This window comes from Protopterus annectens, chromosome 6.part0 (assembly GCF_019279795.1).
Source record: "Protopterus annectens isolate FY-2018-M chromosome 6.part0, PAN1.0, whole genome shotgun sequence".
NCBI classification, from domain to species: domain Eukaryota; kingdom Metazoa; phylum Chordata; order Ceratodontiformes; family Protopteridae; genus Protopterus; species Protopterus annectens.
This window is the reverse complement of record NC_056737.1, coordinates 1,578,689,710-1,578,714,877: the sequence shown is the minus strand read 5'-3', so window position 1 is coordinate 1,578,714,877 and position 25,168 is coordinate 1,578,689,710. Positions and strand designations below refer to the sequence as shown.

Below are 25,168 nucleotides of genomic sequence, written 5' to 3'. Positions count from 1 at the left end.
GTGTTTGGTTCTATCTTAATATTTTCCAGTATGTTTAGAAAGGTGTAGTGAGAATCTTGGGGTAAGGTGGGGGATCTGTAGCAAGCTACAATTTGGATTGCAGTCTTACCTAGTGTTAGTTGCACCTGGAGAATTTCAGACTCATTGTGTTGGGCAACTAGCCCGGTGGTGTGAATATCCTTGGTGAATATTGACACTCCTCCACCTTTAGTGTTTCGGTCCTGGTATGGTGGCCGAAAAGTGTGGTAAGAGTTGTAGCCTGGTATTGCAGGGGTGCTTTCTGGAGCCTTGAACCAGGTCTCAGTTACTGCACAGATATTGATGTTCTCCATTTTTAAGAGTGCCTTGAGAGAGTGCAATTTGAGGTTTAGACTTCTAGCATTGAGTAGCATTAACTTCAGATTTTGCATGTTTGTACCTGTTACGGTGGTGGTTTTGTCCTTTGAACTTTGCCTAAAAAAGGCACTATAGGGGCAGCAAGAGCTTTAGCCAGTAACCTGAATCCCAGGGGCGACAGGTGCAGACCATCTCTAGCAAAGCATCATGGTCTGTCAATCATATCGTCCCAGGCAGACAGATACTGGATCCCCTTTGAATGACACCTGAAACTTAGCCAATTGTTGAAGTCAATCATTTTGTCCTTATATTGTGGTATCATTCTGGGCGAAGGCAGGATGCTACTCAGGGCTGGGGTCAGACCTGCCTGGGCCACATGATCTGAGAGCTCTTCCATGTCTCTTTTCATGTAGTCCAGGGAGGTACGTCTCAAGTCATTCACTCCAACATGGACAATGACAGTCATATTTGTACTTGTGGAGTGACTTGAGTGCATGCGTTATGTGGCGGATCCTGGCACCCGACAGGCAGCTGACTGTAATTTTCTCCTTGTTCAACCTGGTGAGTGGGACATCAGTGTGCCGGACTATAGAGTCACCTATGACTAAAGTATTAGGTATGTTGTCTTGCCTTAGGGGCTGTTGCTGGGTGGCACACTGGTGTTGTGAACTATGTGACACTTTGGTTGTGATTGGTGTTTGTTTGTGTTTCAGCTTCAGAGGTCCTTCTTGCTTGGGCAGTTTACCGTTAAGGGCCTCTGCATATGTAGATTTAGTGTTGCTATATGTGGGTGTTGGTGGTGTGGGTTTAGAAGGGCTATGTGTTGCTTGAGGTGTAGTGTGGGTGTTAACCTTCTCCTCTTGATTGTCTAGCACAATCTTGAGTGGAGAGAGCTTTGCTTCCATTTTGGCTATGTAAGTGCATCTCTCACAGGTTGTAGTGTTGGGTGGTAGGAGGAGAGGGTTGTCTGTGTACATGAGGCAATTGCTGCATTGCCCCAGTATGCCCAGATTCACCAGGTGGACAGGAGAAATCACCGGAAGCTGACCCTTGGACATACCTGGTTTGGTGCTTTTTTTTTTTTTTTTGTAAAGTACAGGAGCTGTTTTCCCTTACCTTAGCAAGGTACTTTACAATTATAGGCTGTTTAGTACCTACTATTAATTTCTCCTTATTAACAAGGAGAGTTGAGTGCTTGTATCAGTTTAAGGCTTCCTAGTGCTTTCCAGCAGGTATTAGAGCAAGTGCTAGTCACAGGGATGCTTAAAGGTAAGATGAAAAAAAAATGCACACTGCAATGTGCACTAGAGAAGTTAGATGTGAAAGTAGGTAACTTAAGTTTTACCTTTTTAAAAAGTTAAGGTTTAGTGGAGAGTTACTATTTTTAAAACAGCAAGATGGATTGAAAGGGGTGGTCACTTTTGTATTCTGCTACTATGGAATAGAGTAGGATGGCCAATAAATTTAAATAGTTGAAGGGGAGGGATTTCAAAAATGATGATTTTTGTGATTACTCACACAAGCCAGTGAAAGCAGAGAGGAAATGAGATATATGGTCAGAGTAACATAAGAGGCAGGCAACTAGAAAGACAGTGATATTTAACAAGACAACTGTAACTGGGTGGGAGGGCAGAAAAAAATTCTGCCTGACTCAGAAGAGACAGAGCTGTGGTCTCTTTTGAAGTCTTAATATGCAGTTAAAGCAGAATGCAAGTAAAACACAAGGTAAAGAAAACAAACCACAGTATTCAAAATATAAAAAGGCAATAAAGTAATACAAAATACAACAAATAAAAGCAAACTAACCTTTCCTTCACAGCAAAGTGTAGCAGAGTCTGGATGAGCCTTTCTGGTAAGAAGAATGGAGTTTTCCCACTTCTTTCTACTGACATTTGAAATTAAATGCTTAAATAATGTACTAGCAATTTCTGAATCAGCAGCTTTAAGTTAGATGTTTCTGTCACAAAATGTGAGTTGTACATATGCTGTTTTCCAATGATTTTTAGTACCACTAAACCATAGGTATGCCTTAATTTAGAAATTATTCAGAGCAAGACTACAGATTATGTTTTTCATATTTATTCATGTAAGAATTCATGTAAGATGTGACTACCATTTTGCTTTTTTCAGGAATGGAAATGGTGTCTGTATATATGAGCTGATAATGTCACCATGTGTTTTTTTTTACCTAAGCATGCATTATATATACTAATAAATAATTGGGGAAAAGTTATGCTGTGACACATATTTACATACTTTATACTTAAACACAATGTCAAATCCATCTGAAGCACACACATGCATATAAATCTTACATATGCAAAGATGTGTGAGTCCAGTATGCCTATTTTCAAGCACCAAAGTATCTATTTGGTTCATAGGTTCATAGGTTGGTACTAGGCTATCGGCTCTAGGGCCTATGCAAGCCTAGCCATAACAATTCCCTGCATATTTCTTCCCACAATATTTACTTCTCTGGACCCCTGTCCAGCAGGGTGACTAACATGATCCCCGGGGTGAATTTCCTATCTCCCATCCAATCATCAAGGTTCCTTTTGAAGAGGGCCAATGAGGTGCTCTGCTTGACATGTATGGGCAGTCTATTCCAGAGTATGGGGACTCTCTGGGTCAGGAACCTATCCCTCCAGCATGTTTTGTTCATTGTGATGACAAGGTTTAGCTCCCTGGAGCATGTGGCTCTGAGGGATTGGGATTTTTTAAGAGGAGCATGTCCAACAGCTCAGGGTTTGACATGGCCTTGTATGTTAAGCAGAGATTGCTCTGAGTAGACGATATGCGACAGAGTATAGCTGGAGTTTTTTTAGACGGTCAGCATATGGCATCTGCTTTAGGCCTGTGATTCTTTTAGTGAGGTATTTCTGTGGCCTTTCCAGCTGTTGCAGATGTCTTGTGAGGTACATACCAAATGGGCCATTATACTCTATAATGGCTCTAATGAGGGATGAGTACAGTGGGACAATGACCTCCTTTTTTCTGGATGAAAAGCCCTTAGTGATGAGGTGTACCACATAAAAGGATTTCCTGATTGTTGTGGCGATGTGGTTATCGAAAGTGAGACTACTGTCCACCTGTGTCCCTAAGTCTCTCATCACACTTTCGATGTTTAGTGTCCTGCCACCTATGTGGTAATTTATGGGTACATGTTTTTTTCCAAAGGTGATAACTATACATTTCTTGGCATTAAGCTTGAGCCCATGGCTCTGGCACCAGGCATCTGTTTCTGTAAGGCTCTTTTGTAGAATATCCACATAATTTGGGTATTCAACAATGGCTCCCAGTTTGCAGTCATCTGCGAACTTTGTTAGCCAGAGTCCCTTAGTGTAGGCCTGTACTTCAGAGAAGTAGATGCCAAACAAGAGTGGTCCCAGGACTGAACCCTGAGGTACTCCACTTGTCACTTGTCTGGAGCTGGATTTGGAGTCTGCTACTTTTACAGTCTGGGTTCTGTCAGTAAGCCAGTTGGCAACCCATCGAGTGACGTAGAGATTTATCCCAGCTTAGTAAGTTTATCTATGATTCCAGAGTAGGGGATGGTGTCGAAGGCCTTGGCGAGGTCCAGATAGGTTGTGTGGACTGCCTTACCCTCTTCCACAGCTCTGGAGACAGATTCAAAGAAGTCAATCAGATTCAGGAGACAAGATTGGCCCTTCACAAACCTAAACAGGGTGGGGTCCAGTGTTTGAAGGTTGCCAATGTCTTTGTTTATAAGTTCCATGATAATGCGTTCCATGCCCTTGCAGATCAGACTTGTCAGACTGATGGGACGGTAGTTCCCAGGATCCAAGGCGGATCCCCCCTTGTGGAGTGGGATAACTGTAGCTGTGCGCCACTCAGTGGGCACGAAGCCTGAGGTGAGGCTATGATTAAACATGACACTTAGGTGAGGTGCCAGTTCATTTTGTAGTTCATGTAGCCTGGGATGTCATCTGGTCCTACGGATGCTGAATTCTTAGCTTTGGAGAGTGCGGTCTCTACCTGTGTGACCGTGATTACCGGAATTTTGCAATCTTTTGGTATTGAGATGGGCCCTTTACGGGGTGAGAGGGGGGTGAATTTGACACTAAATCGATCTGCCAGGATATTGGCAATATCCCTGGGATCAGTATATTTAATGCCATTCTGTTGTAGCTCAGAGCAGATTTGAGCATTGCCATTTAGATTCTTGACATAACTACAGAATGCCTTGTGGTTGTCTTTGGAATCTTTGGCAATTTTATTTTCGTAACTAGCTTTTGAGGATTTTATGAGGGATCTCAGCTTCTTACTGAGGCTGGTGAGGGAGTTTTTTGCATCCTGGGATTTTCCTCTTTTCTGCAACAGTTTCTTCCTTCAGTTGTATAGTTTGTTTATAGCAGGGGACCACCAGATTAGCTTCCTTTTTTTGGAGAAGAGCATCTTGGTTCTATTTGGACTTCCAACACAAAAACCACAAACCAAACAAATATATATCCAATTGCACGATAAGTCCGGTGTCTTAGAGGTAAATGTCACCAAATATAAATACTGTCCATGAACGTAATTCAAAGCTTTAATTTAGACAAGACACAATCACATAAGCGCTTTCGTTTGGCTCATGCCAAACTTTTTCAAAACAGTTAAAACATCATTTCCTGTTCCTTAAATAGGCATCAGTACGTTGTTAAATCTAAATTGTTTAATTAAACCAATAAAACCTTCACTAATTTACGTACTTAGCTAAGAACCTAAACTAATCTAACAATTCAAACTTTCATTTAATGCACACAATATTAACACATTAAATGTAAATACATTAATGCATTAAACATATGCTACATAAACCTAAGCGAACCGATGGGTAACCCATATTGAAAATTAAAATATAATGAATCAGATATCAAACTCCAGTCAGGGGTATTTTTCTTTCTTATATATATATATATATATATATATATATATATATATATATATATATATATATATATACACAAAATGTATATGTATTTATTTTATAAAACTTACATTTATATAAATATTTTAAAATTAATCAACAATTTAATATATATTCATATATCAATATCATTTAAAAAAATATATATATATATACATAAATATAAATAAATATAATATATCATAAATAACTATATATAAAAATATATCATAAATATAAAACAAATTATGAATTTAATATTAAAATATTTCATAAGATATAAATATAAATATATATATGCGTTTATGTAAAATTAATGTATCTATAAAATTGTTTATGAATTTTATCCACTTAAAATTATGGTCTTATATTGATCATTGTTATTACAAAGGCATGTTACATGATTCACCTCAGAATTTTTATTTTTATTAAATTTTTATAAATTCTTTATTATATATGTCCCTCTGTATTATCGGGATAAAGACTTTAACTTTAAAATAATACTAATAGAAATATAATAAAGAATTTAATAAAAATAAAAATTCTAAGATGAATCATGTAACATGCCTTTGTAATAACAATGATCAGTATAAGACCATAATTTTAAGTGGATAAAATTCATAAACAATTTTATAGATACATTAATTTTACATAAACGCGATATATACACACATATATATATATTTATATTTATATCTTATGAAATATTTTAATATTAAATTCATAATTTGTTTTATATTTATGATATATTTTATATATAGTTATTTATGATATATTATATTTATTTATATTTATGTATATATATATATATATATATTTTTTTTTAAATGATATTGATATATGAATATATATTAAATTGTTGATTAATTTTAAAATATTTATATAAATGTAAGTTTTATAAAATAAATACATATAAATTTTGTGTATATATATATATATATTAAGAAAGAAAAATACCCCTGACTGGAGTTTGATATCTGATTCATTATATTTTAATTTTCAATATGGGTTACCCATTGGTTCACTTAGGTTTATGTAGCATATGTTTAATGCATTATTGTATTTATATTTAATGTGTTAATATTGTGTGCGTTAAATGAAAGTTTGAATTGTTAGATTAGTTTAGGTTCTTAGCTAAGTACGTAAATTAGTGAAGGTTTTATTGGTTTAATTAAACAATTTAGATTTAACAACGTACTGATGCCTATTTAAGGAACAGGAAATGATGTTTTAACTGTTTTGAAAAAGTTTGGCATGAGCCAAATGAAAGCGCTTATGTGATTGTGTCTTGTCTAAATTAAAGCTTTGAATTACGTTCGTGGACAGTATTTATATTTGGTGACATTTACCTCTAAGACACCGGACTTATCGTGCAATTGGATATATATTGGTTCTATTTGGGATGGCATGATTCATGCACAAGTGGATATGCTCTTACCGTGCCTTAGTGTAGGATTCTGCAGTCGAACTTTCAGATCCCGTCTGCATGGGTGTCATAAAGTTTGTAACTTCTGACTTCAGTAGCATGAAGTTGGCTTTGGAGAAGTTTTTTAAGGAGGTTTCCTTACTGGGGGGGGGTGTGACTGTAAAGGGTGATTTGCTTATGGTCAGACCTGACCAATGAGGGGGTGACCACTGGTGTGGAGCATCTATCTCCCATGCTGGTAATGACCAGGTCTAGGATATTGGAGCCCCTAGTGGGACAATGGATTAGTTGATCCAGGGCATTCGAATTTATCAATTCCAAGAACCGTTGGGAAAAGGAGTTGGTACCCGAGTAGTTTTCCCAGTTAATGGCAGGGTAGTTGAACTGACCCAGTATTAGGGTGTTTGGTTGCATCTTAATATTTTCCAGTATGTTTAGAAAGGTGTAGTGAGAATCTTGGGGCATGGTGGGGGATCTGTAGCAAGCTACAATTTGGATTGCAGTCTTACCTAGTGTTAGCTGCACCTGGAGAATTTCAGATGCATTGTGTTGGGCAACTAGCCTGGAGGTGTGAATATCCTTGGTGAATATGGACACTCCTCCACCTTTAATGCTTCAGTCTTGGTTTTGTGGCCGAAAAGCGTGGTAAGAGTTGTAGCCTGGTATTGCAGGGGTGCTCTCTGGAGCCTTGAACCAGGTCTCAGTTACTGCACAGATATCGATGTTGTCCATTTTTAGGAGTGCCCCGAGAGAGTGCATTTTGAGGTTTAGACTTCTAGCATTGAGTAGCATTACTTTCAGATTTTGCATGCTTGTATCTGTTACGGTGGTGGTTTTATCCTTTGAACCTTGCCTAAAGAAAGCACTATACGGGTGGCAAGAGCTTTAGCCAGTAACCTGAATCCCAGGGGTGACAGGTGCAGACCATCTCTGACAAAGCATTGTGGTTTGTCGATCATGTCTTCCCAGGCAGACACATACTGGATCCCCTTTGAATGACACCAGAAGCTTTGCCAATTGTTGAAGTCAATCATTTTGTCCTTATATTGTGGTATCATTCTGGGCGAAGGCAGGATGCTACTCAGGGCTAGGGTCATACCTGCCTGGGCCACATGATCTAAGAACTCTTCCATGTCTCTTTTCATGTAGTCCAGGGAGGTACATCTCAAGTCATTCACTCCAGCATGGACAATGACAGAGTCGTATTTGTACTTGTTGTGGAGTGACTTGAGTGCATGCATTATGTGGCGGATCCTGGCACCTGACAGGCAGCTGACTGTAATTTTCTCCTTGTTCAGCCTGGTGAGTGGGACATCAGTGTGCCTGACTATAGAGTCACCTATGACTAAAGTGTTGGGTACATTGTCTTGCCTTAGGGGCTGTTGTTGAGTGACACACTGGTGTTGTGAGCTATGTGTCACTTTAGTTGTGACTGGTGTTTGTTTGCGTTTCAGCTTCGGAGGTCGTTGTTGCTTGGGCAGGTTAATGTTAAGGGCCTCCGCATATGTGGGTTTAGTGTTGCTATGTGTAGGTGTTGATGGTGTGGGTTTTGTTACCTGTGTAATACATACATTGCCCATCACGACCCTTTAGGTTAGGTCTTGAATATTCTATTAAATGCATTATTGGCATAAAATCAAAGAGCCACCTATAGTCAATGTATTTTATTCAGAGACATTTTCAACCACACAGTAAACTGTATCCTGTAGTATTTTACTATTAATGACTCCATTCTGATTTATATACACCATTACTGGGAAGACTGCAAACTTGATACAAACTGCTGAGGTATGTACCATCTTGGATCTGTATTAAATTGTTGACTAGCATCATCATCAGCTCTCAAAACATTGATCCCAAAATAGTGAACATCCAAAATTCAAAAGTACAAAAAAACTCTAATATATATTCTTTGCTGGGGGCAATCACCCCTGCTAATTACATGTACCAACTCCAAGATCGCACTACAGCTGGGAAAGGGCGAGCACCACTTCCCACTGTACCACTATCTTGCACGTTCGCTTTTAAGGATTGAGAGTTGATGATGTGGCCATTCAACAATTTAAGGTAGATAGATCCATACCATATTTTGTACCAGACAGGACTGCTAAAGAAGCTGTTCTGGAGAGTCAGGATGTTTCCCCTCTATTACAGCATTAAAAGTACAAGGGCACAGCATCCATTCACCTTTCAGTTTATACATCCTGTTGAGAAAACTATTCATTCCAAATACATTGTCACTTTCAAAATGCTATTACTTTTTCTGATATTTGCAAGCTTCATTCTTTTCTTGTTTGCTTTGCTTGACTGCCGCAGCTGAATTAGTAGCAGAGTATCAGGAAAATATATTTAAAATATGAGTTGCTGAGACTTAACTTGTCAGTGGCATATCTGAGTGAAAGGTATTGGTCTCATTTCAAAGCAGCCAAGGGGGCACCTGAGCATAGTTACACAAGCCTACCTGAAAGCTATTCCTGTGAGTGCCGTGCTACCCCTCTGGTGTATGCAGATATCCTTTGAGGAATTAGACAGCATGCCCCCCTGCTGTAATCTATTTCAAATGTGTGGCAAGGGCAGGCCTTTATTTTGCAGCTATGGTGATAGAGAGGAAAGAAGTTACTGAAAATGAGGCAATAGACATACAACCCAGACCATGGTATATGGCACAGTAATTTTCCAGTGCAACAAGAGGATGCCTGTGATACATGGATACTGTTTTCATAGTCAGATGACAACATATGGAAAATCCCACAGAGGGTGTGTTGAGAACTACAAAGCAAGGTGTAAGGGGTGAGCTATAAGTGAGGAACTACAGAAGTCTGTCCACCACCACCCTCCCAGACCTCAGGACATAGAAAATGCTTGTGACCATGACAAGGGAGGAAACAAGCACATATGATGATGTCCCAATAAAAATAGTCTGGAAATCCATGCAGGATTGCAATGCAGAGTCTGTACAGCACCTGCATTATAGCACCTGCATTACAGAAGCTCATCTGTAGGATGAAAAGGAAAGACAAGACTCCAAAACAAAATATATTAACCACTCTAATGGATATAAGCCTGGACAATTTACAGTTATGGCATGGGAACTTTATTTTGGGGCACATCAAGGTAGATGGCAGAAGGAACTATATTCAACTCATTACAGCTTCTGACAATGTCATTTGCATTCTATGCATTACATGCAATCCAGTTAGGCTGATGGCTGGTGTGATGTTATGAGGTAGTGCCGTCTGCCAGGGAGAGCAGGGCAGTACATGTGTACATATGCCAACATAGCTAGCTGGAGTTTTATAAGTAATTTTATGTTATTTGACTATCACACTGATTTGTACAGATGTTTGAGTTAAATATGTACTTGTAAAGTTACTTGTGCCAAAAATGCATCAACAGTAGGTCCTGCTGGACAGACAGAATGTATTCATGTATATTAAGTTGTATTGTTGTAACTGACCAAGTGTGTTTGTTTATCAGGGAACAGTGGAAGGGTGGAAAGTTTGAAATTGTGTTATAGCTTTCAGATGTTGCCACAGATCTTAGCAAAACTCTGTGTGTGTATTTATCAGAGTCAGGTAACCAGAGGTGATGTCATCCTCTAACCAACATCTGGTTTCTTTGGAACTCTTGCAGCAGCACTTTGGAATCTAACAGGAAAGATTTATGACAGGATATATATCTCACACATCCGCACAGACAAAGACAGACATCATTTGGCTATGGCTGTGGTAAGACACTCAGCACATATCGATTTGCCTTGCTTTAGTCAGTAGTCTAGGAACAGTAATTCTTTAGTTAATCAGGGACATTTAGTAAGAATAATTGAGTATTGTTTTCTGCATCTGTGAGAAACTATCCAACTGTCTTATTTTTTATATTTCTGTGGCTGAAACTCTTATTTATTGTATTCAGTATTCTCCTGTTTTCTGTTTTATTATTTATCATTAAACATTTTAATACCTTTCATTGTGTCTGGTCCTTTAGAGAATACTTTTAACATCATGAGAGTGCTTATGCTTGTTTTAGTGACACTCTGGCCACTCCTGAAAGCTTTTCTGCTTTGGTCACACTCTACCATTTGTATTAGTATTAAATTTACACAGTATAATTGGGTACCTTTTGTAAAAGCCTTAGGATAGCTGACTGGTGGCAACATGATTACCTCAGAGCCAGGGCAGAAAGGGACACAGCTAGTAAATCTGTGCCAATTTTTCCCAGGTGCGTGCGTGTGTGAAATTTAAATATCCAAGTGTGTGTGTCAGCTACTGGGAACAGTGACACACAGCTCCAAAGTTGTCAAAGTGGAGTTCTCTGTGGGTCTGGAGAGAGAAAGAGAGTCCAGCTCCAGGTCTGGAACGTGCTCCCTTTGTGCCCTTAATGGAAATTATGCTTGGTGTAGGGAGCTGCAGCTGAAAATACTGTGTAAATTCTTCTTTGCTCTTAGTGACCATCCTTCACCAGAGTCAGTGGTAAGGATTGAGGCTCCGTGATTGCTGGCCTCTTTCCCACATGGACACTTGTGTGCAGGCAGCCGAACACTACCCATGGACAAGTAGGAAGTGGCCCCAGTGCCAAGTATCGACCATTGTTATTCCATTTAATGACCTGTGTAACAACTGTCAATTTTTAAAGTACAAAGAGGATATGGTAGCATGTTTACCTGTCTGCTAGCATGAGAAGCAGCTAGGGAGTTACTTTCCATACAGTTCATTTTCATGATTTCTGAGAAGGCTGCCCATAATGCTGCACAGGCTATATTTCCTGAGGTCTACTCCATTTTGTCCAGATTCTCTGGCACTGTGTGTGGACAATGGGGTTGAACCTCATGTATACACTACATCCTGCTTTCCAGCAGAAGATCAAAGAGGTGTTGACACTGACCTACTTGCTACTAAACAAGATGCATGCAGCCTTCTAGTTCCTGCAGGAGCACCACCTCTGAGTGGCAGAACTCTTTTTCACCTGGTTCCATGATACTTATATGTGAGGTCATCCTAAGAATTATGGCACACAACTCTTACAGACCCAGAAGATGCCTCTGTCATCCCCACCCTCCTTTTAGTCTTTGAAAGAGCTGCCAGTAGCTGGCCTCCCCTGCACTCATAACAGTATGGAAGAGAGCAGCTCTGTAGCATGTGCAAATCACACTCCATAGGATTCATTGAGTTGCTGAATGTGATATGTCATGAACAGAACTATTTGATGGTCTTAAGGAGGCCATAGTATTTTGGCTATCACTGTCCCCTAAATACTACTGTTAGCTACAGTGAGAGGAGTTCTTGTAGCAGATCATGGCAGATAAGGACACATATAAAGTCCATGACTACCTCTGGGTACTAGCTCACCAGTGACATATTTAATGGGATTGGCACACCTCTAGAATTTCCCATTGGCATTCCCCCATTGATAAGCATAGTATGCCCAAACAGCAATCCATTCATATCTATTACCTGCCACTCAGATAATCTACTCCTGTTTTACTGTTACATGACTTGCCCTAAAACTTGTCCTTGTTCAAAACCAATCACACATGTTGCCTTCGATTACTTGGAACTGTCATAGTGTTACGATGTCATTGGTATAGGCAGCGATCCTGTGTGCTGTCTCTGGGATCTGGCCTGCATGGGGAATGGGATGTTGTGACTGCAGGTTACCCTACTGGCCATTTGCTCTGATATATACCTGCAGAACAGGTATTCCTCATTGCCCTGCATTGCTGGCCACCTACATTGCACTACAGAAGATTCACACCCCACCCTGTAATACCATGGGCTCCATACTTTGTACATATCTCTGAGCCATGGATTGTTGCTGTTGCCCCACCAGTAACCCTGCCTTTTGCCTTTGCCTCATACAACAGTCGTGGTTTAATTAATCACTTGCATTTGTGGGCTTCTTGGTGTTCTATGGGAATCTTGTTTTATTTTGCAAGAGCTGCATTGCTGGTTTGCCTGGTTTTGCAGGTTGTGGACATTGTGGATGCCATTGAGCCCTACTATTCCTCATTTGGATGTGTTCTGACTGTACAGCTCCTTGCTGGTCCATTTGTAGGTATGCTTTGGAACTGTGCTGGATATGTTACCACTTCCCTGATTATTCTGATTGTATCATGGCACCTTTACTGCCATACTGCCCCCCTTGCTGATCATTCTTCTTTTGTGTTATAGAACTGACTGCATTACTGATCCAGCATGCCAAGGTCAACAGATTTGCTTTCTGTCTGTCTGCATAGAATTGTCCTTTTCAGCTGCCTTTGTTGTCCTCTGTACTGCTGCTTATGGACATATTCTGCAAGCTTTTATTTACTTATATGTTTGTTTGTTTATCTGTTTATTTATTTTTAAATCATATTTGATGTTCCCCTTCTGTTCTAATAAAGGCTTTCCCTCTTTTTCTGGTGATCTAGCACTCAAGAATCTGTACTTGCTCAGTTTCTTCCACATGTCTTGGAAACTTTCTATTACTTGTTCCTGCTTTGTTTTTGTTTTGTTTTTTCTTAATGTTATATATACTAGATTGTTCTTTCATTTTCATTGTTTTTCACTTGCAAGTAGATGCAACTCCCCTACTTGCTTCTTTTGTCCAGTACAAGTCACTGAGTTGCACATTCAGAGGCTACACTGCATCCACTAGTAGGTTAAGATATAAAGTATGCTTCATCCAGTTTCATCAGGAATCTGTACAGTGTTCTAAACTATATAATAAAAAGTGGCTTTCTGATATACTTTGAATAGGTGTGTCCTTGACCAGCAAAACAAGACAGGATTAAGGCAATGAGTTCCTAGACAGCTTCATCCTGCAGTGCTGAGTTTGAGCCTTTCAGTCTCCATTTGCCCAGTAAGAAGCTGAGTTAGTCAATTAGCCACAGAGCTGTCGGGTTGTCCATGAAAAGAGGTACATGTATCTACTGGGTTTACATAGTTAGCTGATAGATAAAGTTAAATAAATAAAATTGTTCACACCTTGACCCTTAGAAATCACTCTATGAATAATAATTTTCAGAGACTTTATTCTTTATAATTGCTTCTCTTGGTATAGCATCAGCCTCTGTCATTAGGATTTTTATGTAGATATTTCACTTTTTCCTGTCATGTTTTCCACAGGTTTTATGGAGATACACTGGACCAGTGCCCCCCAACCTTGCTGAGAATACAAAGGTGCTAAAATGGCTTCCACAGAATGATCTTTTAGGTAACCTGATTCCATTAAAACTCCATGTCAAATCAGAAGAAAACTATGTCAGATGTGCACTGAATGATTCAAATTCTAATTAAAAACTGATCATATTATTTGTTACATTACAGCACAAACAATTCATTCCACTAGAACAATATCACTGCATTTTGGTGCAATGATGCTTATCTAGCCATACCTCTGTATCACAAACAAGTCAAACTAGTTAAACAAGTTGTGATGATATTGAGGTAGTGCCAGCTGTGCGAGGGAGAGTAGAGCAGTGCATGTATAATGCATGCCAGCATAGCTAGCTGGAGTTTTGTAAAGCATTTTATGTTATTTGACTATCACACTGATTTGTACAGATGTTTGAGTTAAAAATATATCTGTAAAGTCACTTGTGTTAAAAATGCATCAACAGTGGGTCCTGCTGCACAGAAAAGAGATATATGCATATGTCAGACAGTATTATTATAACTGATTAAATGTATATGTTTTAACAGAGAACCCTGGAAGGATGGAAAGTCTGAAATTGTGTTATAGCTTTCAGATGCTGCCATAGATCTTAGCAAAGCTCTGTGTGTGTGTATTGTACCAGAGTCAGGTGACCAGAGGTGATGTCATCCTCTAACCAGCAACTGGTTTCTTTGGAACTCTTCAGCAGCACTTTGGAACCTGACAGGAAAGATTTCTGACAAGATATATATTTCACACATGCACATAGACAGCGAGAGACATCATCAGGTTTTTGCTGTGTTAAGACAATCAGCACACATCAGCTTGCCTTGCTATAGTAAGTAGTCAGGGAACAGTAATTCTTTAGTTAATCAGGGACATTTATTGAGAAATGTTTAGTATTGTTTTCTGCATCTGTGAGAAACTATCCAACTGTATTATTTTTATATCTCTGTGGTTGAAACTCTGTTATTTATTGTATTCAGTATTCTCCTGCTTTCTGTTTTATAATTTATTAAATATTTTAATACCGTTTATTGTGTGCTTGTTTTAGTGGCACTGTGACTGCTCCTGAAAGTCTTGCTGATTTGTTCACACTCTACCACTTTTATCAGTATTAATTTTACACAGTATTATTGGGTACCCTTTGTAAGAGCCTTAGTATAGCTGACTGGTGGCAGCATGATTACCCCAAAGTCTGGGCAGAAAAGGGCACAGCTAGTAAATACGTGCCAACTTTTCCTAGGTGTGTATGTTTGTGTGAAACTCAAATATCCATATGTGTGTGTGTCAACAACTGGGAACAGGGACACAGAGTTCCAAAGTGGTCAGTGTGGAGTTTTGTGTGGGCCTGGAAAGAGAGAAAGAGAGTCCAGCCCCAGGTCTGTAGTGTGCTCTCTTTGTGCCCTGAAGGGAAACTGTGCTTGGTGCAGGGAGCTGCATCTGAAAATATTGTGTGTCTCCATCTTTGCTCTTAGTGACCATCCCTCACCAGTGTCAGTGGGATGGATTGAGTCTCCTTCATTGCTGGCCCGTCCTGCAAGTCATAGTGCAAAATGGAGCCAGTCTAAGACAAATCAAAGCATTCTTTTGTGACATTAGTGGAATTGTTTTGTATTCTGACCATAAACGCAAAAGCAAGTAAGAAAACACATTACAGAAATTATTAATTTCATGTAGCTGTAAGCAAACAGCATGTAGTATATCAGTGGAAGGCAAATGTAGTTTTTCAGCAGCTAGTCTCCTTTATGCTCTTCTCAGCTAACATGTTCTTTGCACAGAGAAGCAGCATGCCTTTTTTAATGACCATCAAAATAAGTGCCAGATGTCTGCAATGTGCAAAACAATTTTAGGACTAAACAGTTTTCCAGTGCCTATTTCTGAGAGGAAGCCCGCATTTATGTGTGATGCAACCATTTCATGTTTTTGAGTATTGTCTCTTGAGCTAATTAGTAAGTCTCAGAATAATTCTCATGAAATTATGGTTGCTCTGGTTCTGTAATTATTCATAATTCACAAAGTCTGTGTTCATTAAAAAGGTTGGGATTTATACACAGACTTTAAAGGAAAAATCCATTTTCTATTACAGTTTAACTCAATCTTTAGGTTGCTTTTCACCCTATAATATAGTTCCCATGTTGTGTAGGTACCAGAACCCTGCTAGTACTTCATCAAACTTTACTCTCTTTGCCTTGGCATCAAAGGAAGGGAAAGTCCATCCACTTTTTTAAGCTTGACTTCTCACATACATTGGCAGTGAAATTTGTCTCCGCCGGCAAAAGCACAGGCATGAGGAAATATGAAGTTTTCTCTGTCAGGTACTGCCCACAGTCTTGCATAAGCAATTAGTCCTACGGATGCAAGTAAAAAGGTCAGCAGTTGCTATCCAAAAAAAAAAAAAGACAGTGCTGTGAAACTGATATCCACTAATTACAAAGAAGATGAGAAAATGGATAAGTGCACCTAGTTGATTGGGTTAGCAAATATCTCTCTTTCTGCAGAGCAGTACTGATTTAGACAACTTTCAACTGAGGGCAGGAAAAATGGCAAATGGATTGACATTTCACAACAAAAATGCTTTCTGTCTTATCTCTAAATGTCTCAGAAACCTGTGATACTACTTTTAAGTTATCTTAATTTCAAATTAAGTAGTATAACCAATCAATATTGCACATAAAGTCTTTTACTGGATAATAAGATGAAAATATTGTTTCGTATGGTGGCATGGTTTTTCCTGTACAATCTGAAGTTCCAGTAAGAATGTCCCACTTTGGGTATCTAAAAATGATGGCGACCTAATAGCTGACCACGTTTGATCAATAGGTCTAGGAAAATATTGATTTATATGTTTCTCAGCTGAGACACAGGGTATATGATTGTGAATTTGGTCAATCAGAGGTAGCATACTGTGTAGGGCGGCCACGGTGGTGCAGTGGTTAGCATTGTCACCTCACAGCAAGAGGTTCTCCGGTTCGATCCTCAGCGGGGGTGCCTTCTGTGCGGAGTCTGCATGTCCTCCCTGTGATCGCGTGGGTTTCCTCCAGGTGCTCCGGTTTCCTTCCACATCCCAAAGGCATGCAGTAGGTGGCTTGAACACTCCAAATTGGCCCTAGGTGTGAGTGTGTGCATCTGTGTGCCTTCTGTGGAAGGTTGGGTGCTGGGCTGGCAACTCGACACTGTAAAACTCCACTGCCAATCATGAGCGGACGGGTGATCTGCTGTGGCGACCCCTAACTGGGAAAAAGCCGAAAGAAGAAGAAGAAGAGGTAGCATACTGTGTAGCATTATAAATTATCCCACAATCTGACTTAACAGTGGAAAAGGTATAGATTTATATTGTACAAGTGAATTTGCTACTATGTAGCTAAGATCTATCACTGAAGAGTTAGAATTATGCAAGTTTGACACTGTATGTGCAAATTACCTGCAAACAAAGCATCAGAACAGAAAAAATAATAAAAAATAGAAGCAAAAAATCAGGAGACTGCATAGCATGCAAGACTGAGCTTGAAAACAAACAAGCAGCAAAGAGCCACACTTGATGTAAATACTTTGGCTATGAATATGATAAATTATATTGTAAATCTAAAGACCAGGTTTGTAGAATGTGTGGCATCAACTGTTTTCTTAGAATGTGCTTTAAATGTAGTAATAAGTCACAACAGCAAAATAGTAAAGTTGTGGAGTGAAATCAAAGGAGCTGCCAAACTCAGAAATGTGTGTAAGTGCAGTAGAGCTGCTTTTCATGCTAGCTAAACATAAAATCAAAAGTTTCATACTGTGCTGTGTGACAGAATACTTAACAGTAAAGTGCTGAGTGAGTGCCAGTACAATTTTCAAGAAGTCTGGACCAAGAAATTTTGAGTAAATAGCAAAGCAGGTGGGTGGCATTCACAAACAAGTTGCCGGATGTGCAAGACATGCAAGGTGCCTTATATATTAGGCAGGCTTGTCCCAGTTCATAAAGTCTGTCATCCAATAGTGTAACTTTGCTATGTGGAGCAGCAAGAGTTGTGGACTTGATGTAAATATGGTAATTTGGGGAGGAGCTTATGATAATGAAACCTATTAATAGCCCAGAATGCTGCTCAGCTTGGAAACTTGCATAGTACAGATGTCATAGATTCCATACTATGCAATTTACAATCAGGAGCAGTGCTAAAAAGTCTAGGCATACGCTGCTAGTTAGTAGCAGGCACACATGCATTTCAGTGGGAAGGGAATTTGCACAGGGGAAGTAGGGCAACTTCAACATATGTATATTGCTGATCCAGGTATTTGGGGGAGTGTAAAGATATACATCTGTTTGTCTGTGTGTGCATTTGATTTCAGGTACAAAGACAGAACATTAGTTGATCTATGAGTTTCTGTACACAAATGTTTATTAAGAATGTATTTATGTGAGTGTCTTTGTGTGGTGGGTGACCACTGCCTGATGTAGGGTTACCACCTGTCCCACTTTGTGAGGGACAGTCCCACTTTGGGCAGTTGTGTCCTGCAAAAAAATTGAAAAAATGGCAAATGTCCTGAGATTTTAGGCAAAATTATTTCCTATATTTTATGTAATAGTTGCATAAAACAGTTATTCTGTATCTGAAACTCACTCCTAAATGTTATAAGAAACAGAATAAGGAACTAAATGATACACTAATAAGCTTTTATTTAGGCAAAAAAGTGAAGTTCTGTCCTTTGTACTGGCCGTGGGTATGTTTTGCCCTGCAAAATCTGTTTGTACCAAAAATGTCCCACTTTGGGCATTTGAAAAGGTAGCAACCCTAGCGTGATGTGACCTCAAACTAGTATGAATGAGGAGAGCATAGATGCAAATGGTGCAGGTAGTGTGTGTGTGTGTGTGTGTGTGTGTGTGTGTGTGTGTGTGTGTGTGTGTGTGTGTGTGTGTGTGAGAGTGGGTGTGCGTGTGCATGCGTGTGCGTGTCTGTGTGTGTGTGTGTGTGTGTGTGTGTGTGTGTGTGTGTGTGTGTGTGTGTGTGTGTGTGTTTGTGTGTGCGTGTGTGTGTGCATTGTACAGACCTGTGTATTATGTGTAGCCTCTGCAAAATTTCAAGCTGTAGTGCACCTTGCTCTGCTTTCCCAGTCTGATAACCTATGGTAAGTACAATATGAATATTGTCTGCATATGTGTGTGTGTGTGTGTGTGTGTGTGTGTGTGTGTGTGTGTGTGTGTGTGTGCGTGAGAGCCTGTGTCTGTGTATAGGCATGTGAATGGGTGTGTATGATGCTCTCTGCAGTATCTGTATGAATGTGTTGGGGAGGGGCTTGTGTGATTTGTCTGTGGTCTGTTAGGGCCTTTGCTGCATTGTAGCACTGGTTGGTAGGATGATAAAGAGGTTATGCCTTAACCATAGGAGACAACAGAGCTAAAAGATGGATTGAAAAGTTTAATGAGGATAGTAGAAACTTTAAAATCAGGTAGAAGGGGAATGACGAAAACATGTAAGGGTTACTAGAAAGAACGGTTGATGGGAAAGGCAAAAGTAAGACAGCACAATTACAAAATCAGAAGGTAAAAAAGAGGAATAATGACAGTTCTAAATAATTCAAGGAGCTTGAGAAAGAAATTGTGTTATTTTATTTTATTTATTTATTTATTTTATTTTATTTTATTTTATTTTGTGTTATTTACTGACCAGAGTAGAGCACTAATCTCCATATACCTTTTTCATATTCATCCAGGGAGCGCTGTCTGGTTAAGTAGAGTGATGCGAGTGATCCTCTATATCACATTTGACACCCAGGAGTGTGTGTCATAAAAGTCCAGAATATAAAGTGCAAATCAGACACAAAAGCCATAAATGTCAGAACTTACGATTGTAGAATTAAAGTATTTTCTACAGCTGAGCTTTGCCTCTGCACGCTTACTACCTGTGTATGCTATATCTGAGCATACTGTTCTCAAAATACTATAGCATATCTTAATCTTGGATTTAACATATATTCCCCCACATTTACACTCATAGTTCCACTGTTATGAGGATCACATTTATAGTGCACAGAATTTCAACAGATACCTATTCAAAGGACCAATGAAGCAAATAAGACAAAAAGGAATTCCTACTGAGTGTTCTTAAAGAAATATGTCCATGGATGGGCTTAAACCACCAAACGTTTGGTTAAGAGAGAAATCCACAAACCAGTTGCATCCCAGAGACATACTGGTAAAGGACTGGGAGAGGGTATGACTTCCAAGCTGAGAAGTCAGACTTCAGTTTAGCTGTGAACAAATACTATACCAAAGAGAGTTGTGGACAAGGAGAACAGTCTGTCTAAACTGAAGTATGAATTACTCAAACCAGTCCATCACTCAGTCCATCAGCATTTATTAAAGTGCTTATACCCTGGCAATGTTGAAATAAATATGAGAATTTACTTTAGAATAAAACAGACAGAGAATATATGGGAATAGGGTAAGGGCAACTGTATGGAGTCAACTGTGGCAATGGGGAAGACTATGTAAACTGTTAGAACTCTTCCACCAGCAGTCAGTATGTAATTAGTGTGTGTGTGTGTGTGTGTGTGTGTGTGTGTGTGTCTTTCGGCTTTTCCCGGTTAGGGGTCGCCACAGCGGAACTCCGGTCCGCTAATCACATTTATATGTGTTATATATCTGACAGTATCTATAGGCAAAAATTATGTTATGCTACATATATGTGATAATTACCACTGAGTTCAACTGTCAGCATGGTAAAGCCTCTATCTTTAGCGATTCTTGCCTGTGTCCCCTGGTCTTTACATCAACATTTGGGAACTTTGGTAACAAACCTTATCTTCTAAGATTCAACAAACACAATAGAAACTATGTGGTATTCTTACTATGTTTGTTTTTACAGGTGATTGTCATAATGACATGTGTATGTGCCAGTCATGGCTACTAGATGTTGCAGGTGTCATGGTTAACATCTGTACATGGATACGGTTGTTATTTGTGTGACACAGATTCAGTCCAGTAGCACAGTGTATGCTGTACTGCTTCACTTTTTTAAAAACTTTTAACACAATGACTCAGGCAATAGAAAGTAAAATGGGTTGTCGCCAAGCTTAGGGAGCCTATAACAAGGAAGATAACAAGAGATCCTGTACAGGTACTAGAAATATTTTGGAAATTTTATGAAAACCTGTATAAAGTAGAGAAATATGGAGCTCAAGAAAATGTACAAATGTAAATGTTTATGGAAAAATTAAATATGCCCAGGTTAAAGGTAGATAAGACTCAATTGCTAATAGGATAGGAAAAGATGAGATAAAATGGTGATGTGTAACCAATCAAAAGGTCCCCTAGAATAGATGGTATTCCTGTGGAAGTTTGGAAGCCAGGAGAAAAAACTTATAAAGATCTGGAAGCTTTTGTTTAACAGTATTTTAAGAGGAGGCGAAGCACAAGCTTCCTGGAAGACATTGGTGGTGGCTGTAATACATAAAGAGGGTAAAGACCTATAAGATTCAGCTACATACAGGCCCATTTCAATCCCAAACCATGATTATAAAGTGTTTATGCCTATAATAGTGAAAATAATGGTAAAGGTGATGCCAAAATTGATAGACATGGATCAATATTCTTTTGTGGAGGGGAGGCAAACATTTGACAACATTAACATAACATTGATGATCCAGAGGGAAGCTAAATGTAAGAATATACCACAGCTGTTGGCGGGTCTTGATGCAGTGAAAGCATTTGACAGAGTAAGCTGTGAGTTTATGAGCAGGGCATAAACTTATATCTAATAAGCATTGTATACTAATTATCTTAATTTTATGTAGAGTCCATTCATGTTTTACTGTATCAACTGGATAAGCATAAAACAATAAAATAACTTAAATCACTTAACACATCTGAAGTTTATCATTCTTTTTGCGTTACATCTTTCTGAATCGTCAGCCATAGGATCATAGGATCATAGGAAGTTACTAATCTAATGGCCCTAGGGCCCTTACAAGCCTAGCCAAGTTCTACCATTATTTCCATTATCAGCAGCTAATGCCCTTGTCCAACAGGGACACAGGTGGAACCCACAGGGTGTATTTATGGTTACCCAGCCAATCCTCCAGATTGTGTTTGAAGAGGGCCAATGGGATGCTCTATTTGACATGAAGTGGGAGTCTGTTCCAAAGGTGTGGTAACCTTTGGGAGACAAATCTGTCCCTCCAGCAGGTTCTGTTAATGTCACATACCAGGTTAAGGTCTTTAGAGCAAGTAACCCGTGTACCATTTGACTTGCAGATGTGCAGCATTTCCAATAAAGCAGGGCTGGAGATTGCCTTATATGAAAGGCAGAGATCACCGCTGAGTAATTTGTATGAAACAGAATAAAATGACAGTGATTTTAGATGATCCACATAGGACAGATGCTGAAGACCTTGAATTTTCCTTGTGAGGATCCTTTGTTGTTTCTCTAATTGCTGCAGGTGCTTGGAAAGGTATATACCAAAAGGGGCATTGTACTCCATTACTGGCCTGATGAGGGAAGAGCACAGGAAGGTTATAACTTATTTTCTTCTAGAGGCAATGCCCTTGCTTATGAGATAAGCAATATAGTATAGCAACTACCTCATGTACAAAGACAACCATCTACTTCTACCACCTAGAAACACAATTTGTTAGAGATGCGATTACATTAGGAACCTAGCGTACAAGCTCTCTCCCCTCAAACCATTCCAAGGTGTCTCCCTGTCAAGCCAGTATATCTGGCACCAAAAAGGTTGTCAACACAATCACTACACCTCACACACCACCCACAACACACACCTACATATGCGGAGGAACTGGACATAAACATACCGAAACAAAGGAGACCTCTGAGGCAAAAGCACACATGATCTCCACAGCTCTCCACACCACATACCATGCATAGTCCACATACCTGTGCCTCACAGCCACTAAGGCTTCACCATAAATGCAACATATTAGGCATAGGAGACTCCATTGTGAGACACGCAGATGTACTTCTCACCAGGCTGGATAAGAAGAAAGGTTTGGTTAGTTGTCTGCCAGGTGCCAGAATCTGCCATATCACATATGCACGCAAGTCTCTCAACAACTGTTATGACTTTATCATAGTCCACATTGGCGTGAATGACTTGAGATGTACCTCTCTGGACTATATGAAGAGAGACATGATTGAGTTTGCTGATTATGTGTCCCAGGCAGGTATGTCCCTAGCCTTAAGCAGCATTCTGCCGTCAACCAGAATGATGCCTCAATACAAACAGAAAGTGATTGACTTTAACAATTGGCTTAGTTTGTGGTGTAATTCCAGGAGGATCCAGTACCTGACAGGCTGAGAAGATATGATCGACATACCACGATGCTTTGCCAGAGATGGCCTGTATTTGTCTCACCTGGACTTCAGGCTTCTGGCAAAGGCTCTTGCCTCCCCTACAGTGCTTTTTTTAGGAAAAGTGATGAGGTTAAAACTACCAAAACAAAAATTCCAACAAACTACAAATTAAAGGTCATGCTGCTAAACATTAGGAGTCTAAACATGAAACTGCACTCATTGCAAGCATTTCTAACCCTGGAAAATGCTGATATCTGTGCAGTCACAGAAACCTGGTTCAAAGCTGCAGAGAGCACGCCAGCCTTACCTGGTTGCTCATCCTATCATACATTCATACTCCAAACTATGTGTATTAAAGCCGAAGGAAGTGGAATTTCAATATTCATTAAAGACACACACACCTCCAGGCTGGTCAAACAGTATGATGCACAAAAGACACTCCAGGTGCAGTTAACCATTGACAAGACTCCTATTCAAATCATAGCTAGCTTCCAGCCCCCAAATCTGACTCAAGATAACCAATCTGCCTATTTGGACCTGTTCTGATTTATCAAGATTCAACCCTTTACACTGATCCTAGGTGACTTTAACTTCCCAAACATAGATTGGAAGAACTACTCATGCCAGAACACAAATGCCCAGAGATTCCTTGATTTTGTCAATGCAAATGCCTTGGAACAGCTAGTTGATACCCCCACAAGAGGTGATAATATCTTGGACTTGGTATTAACCAACATGAGCAACCAATGCAGCACCCCTACAGTATCATCCTCCCTGGTAAGATCCGACCATAAAGTGGTCACATTCGAAGTCACCATCTCCCCCAACCCCCACCTCTAGCTAGGATCAGACATAAAAACTTCTCCAAAGATGATTACAGCATCCTGAGGGATGGTATAAACAGCTTCACAGCCCCCTCCCCTTCTGTAGGAACTGGCACCAATATCAAAAACTACACCAAAGCACTATACGAGCATTTATATAGATGCATGGAATCAAGAATACCCAACTGGACTAAATCATCCTCCGCAAGGAAGAGTAAACCTATCTGATGAACATCTGGTGAGCATCTGCAATAAATAAACTCTATAACAAAAGGAAAGAATTGCTGTCCATGACCAAGAAGGAGCAGGTTCCCAATTGGAAGCAATGTCTCCTTAGCCTGAACAAGCAAATAAGAGTACTAGTGAAATCTTCCAATGCAAACTTCAAGTCCAAATTGGCCACATCTACTAGAGACAATCATAAGGCCTTCTTCACATATGTCCACAGCCTCAAAGGAAGCACCCAGATCTGTTCAGAACTGGTGGTCAAGAACACCACATATACAAATGCCGTAGATATAGCAAACTTGCTGGCTGACAGATTCAGGAAAAACTTTACCCCTCTGTCCTTCCCATCAGTAAATCAGGACATCTTCAGTACCTGCCCCCTTCCCCTTATATCTAGGGAACAGGTCATCACTGCTCTCTCAAAGGAAAAAAATACAGCCTCCATGAGACCCAATAACATCCCAGGCTGCATCCTGTATGAACTCAGGCAGAAGCTTGCAGCACCATTAGGCACCCTATTCAACCAAAGCCTGAGTACTGGCTTCATCCCAGCTGAGTGGAGAACAGCCACTGTCATCCCTTTACACAAAGGTGGAGTATCCACCAATCTGGGAAATTATAGACCCATCAGCCTAACTAGCCTGATCTGCAAGGATATGGAATGGATTATCATGGACCTCATTAACAAGGACATTGGCAACCTCCAAACACTTGATCTCACACAGTTTGGCTTTGTCAGAGGAGGTCATGTCTGCTATATTTGGTTGACTTCTTTGAGACAGTCACCAAAGCCATGGTTGAGGGGAATATGGTGTACACCACCTACCTTGACCTGGCCAAAGCCTTTGACACTATTGTCCACTTGGGCATAATAGATAAACTCTCTCAACTAGGTATCAATTCATATGTTACCAGATGGGTAGCAAACAGGTTCACTGATAGACCCCACCTAATCAAAACAGGGGAAGCCACCTCAAGCAGTAGGCCCGTAGCAAGAGGCATACCCCAGGGTTTGGTCTTG

The 25,168-nt window shown here is 39.8% G+C and overlaps 1 protein-coding gene across 3 annotated transcripts in view; it reads left to right on the top strand.

Moving 5' to 3' along the window:
- LOC122804860 (UDP-glucuronosyltransferase 1A1-like) overlaps positions 1-25,168 on the top strand; it is a 288,492-nt gene that overhangs the window by 162,956 nt on the left and 100,368 nt on the right. For all 3 annotated transcript variants that reach the window (XM_044075025.1, XM_044075024.1, XM_044075023.1), the window contains one exon: positions 13,775-13,862. In XM_044075025.1, coding sequence (XP_043930960.1) covers positions 13,775-13,862 — 88 coding nt within the window. The remainder of the gene's footprint in view (positions 1-13,774; positions 13,863-25,168) is intronic.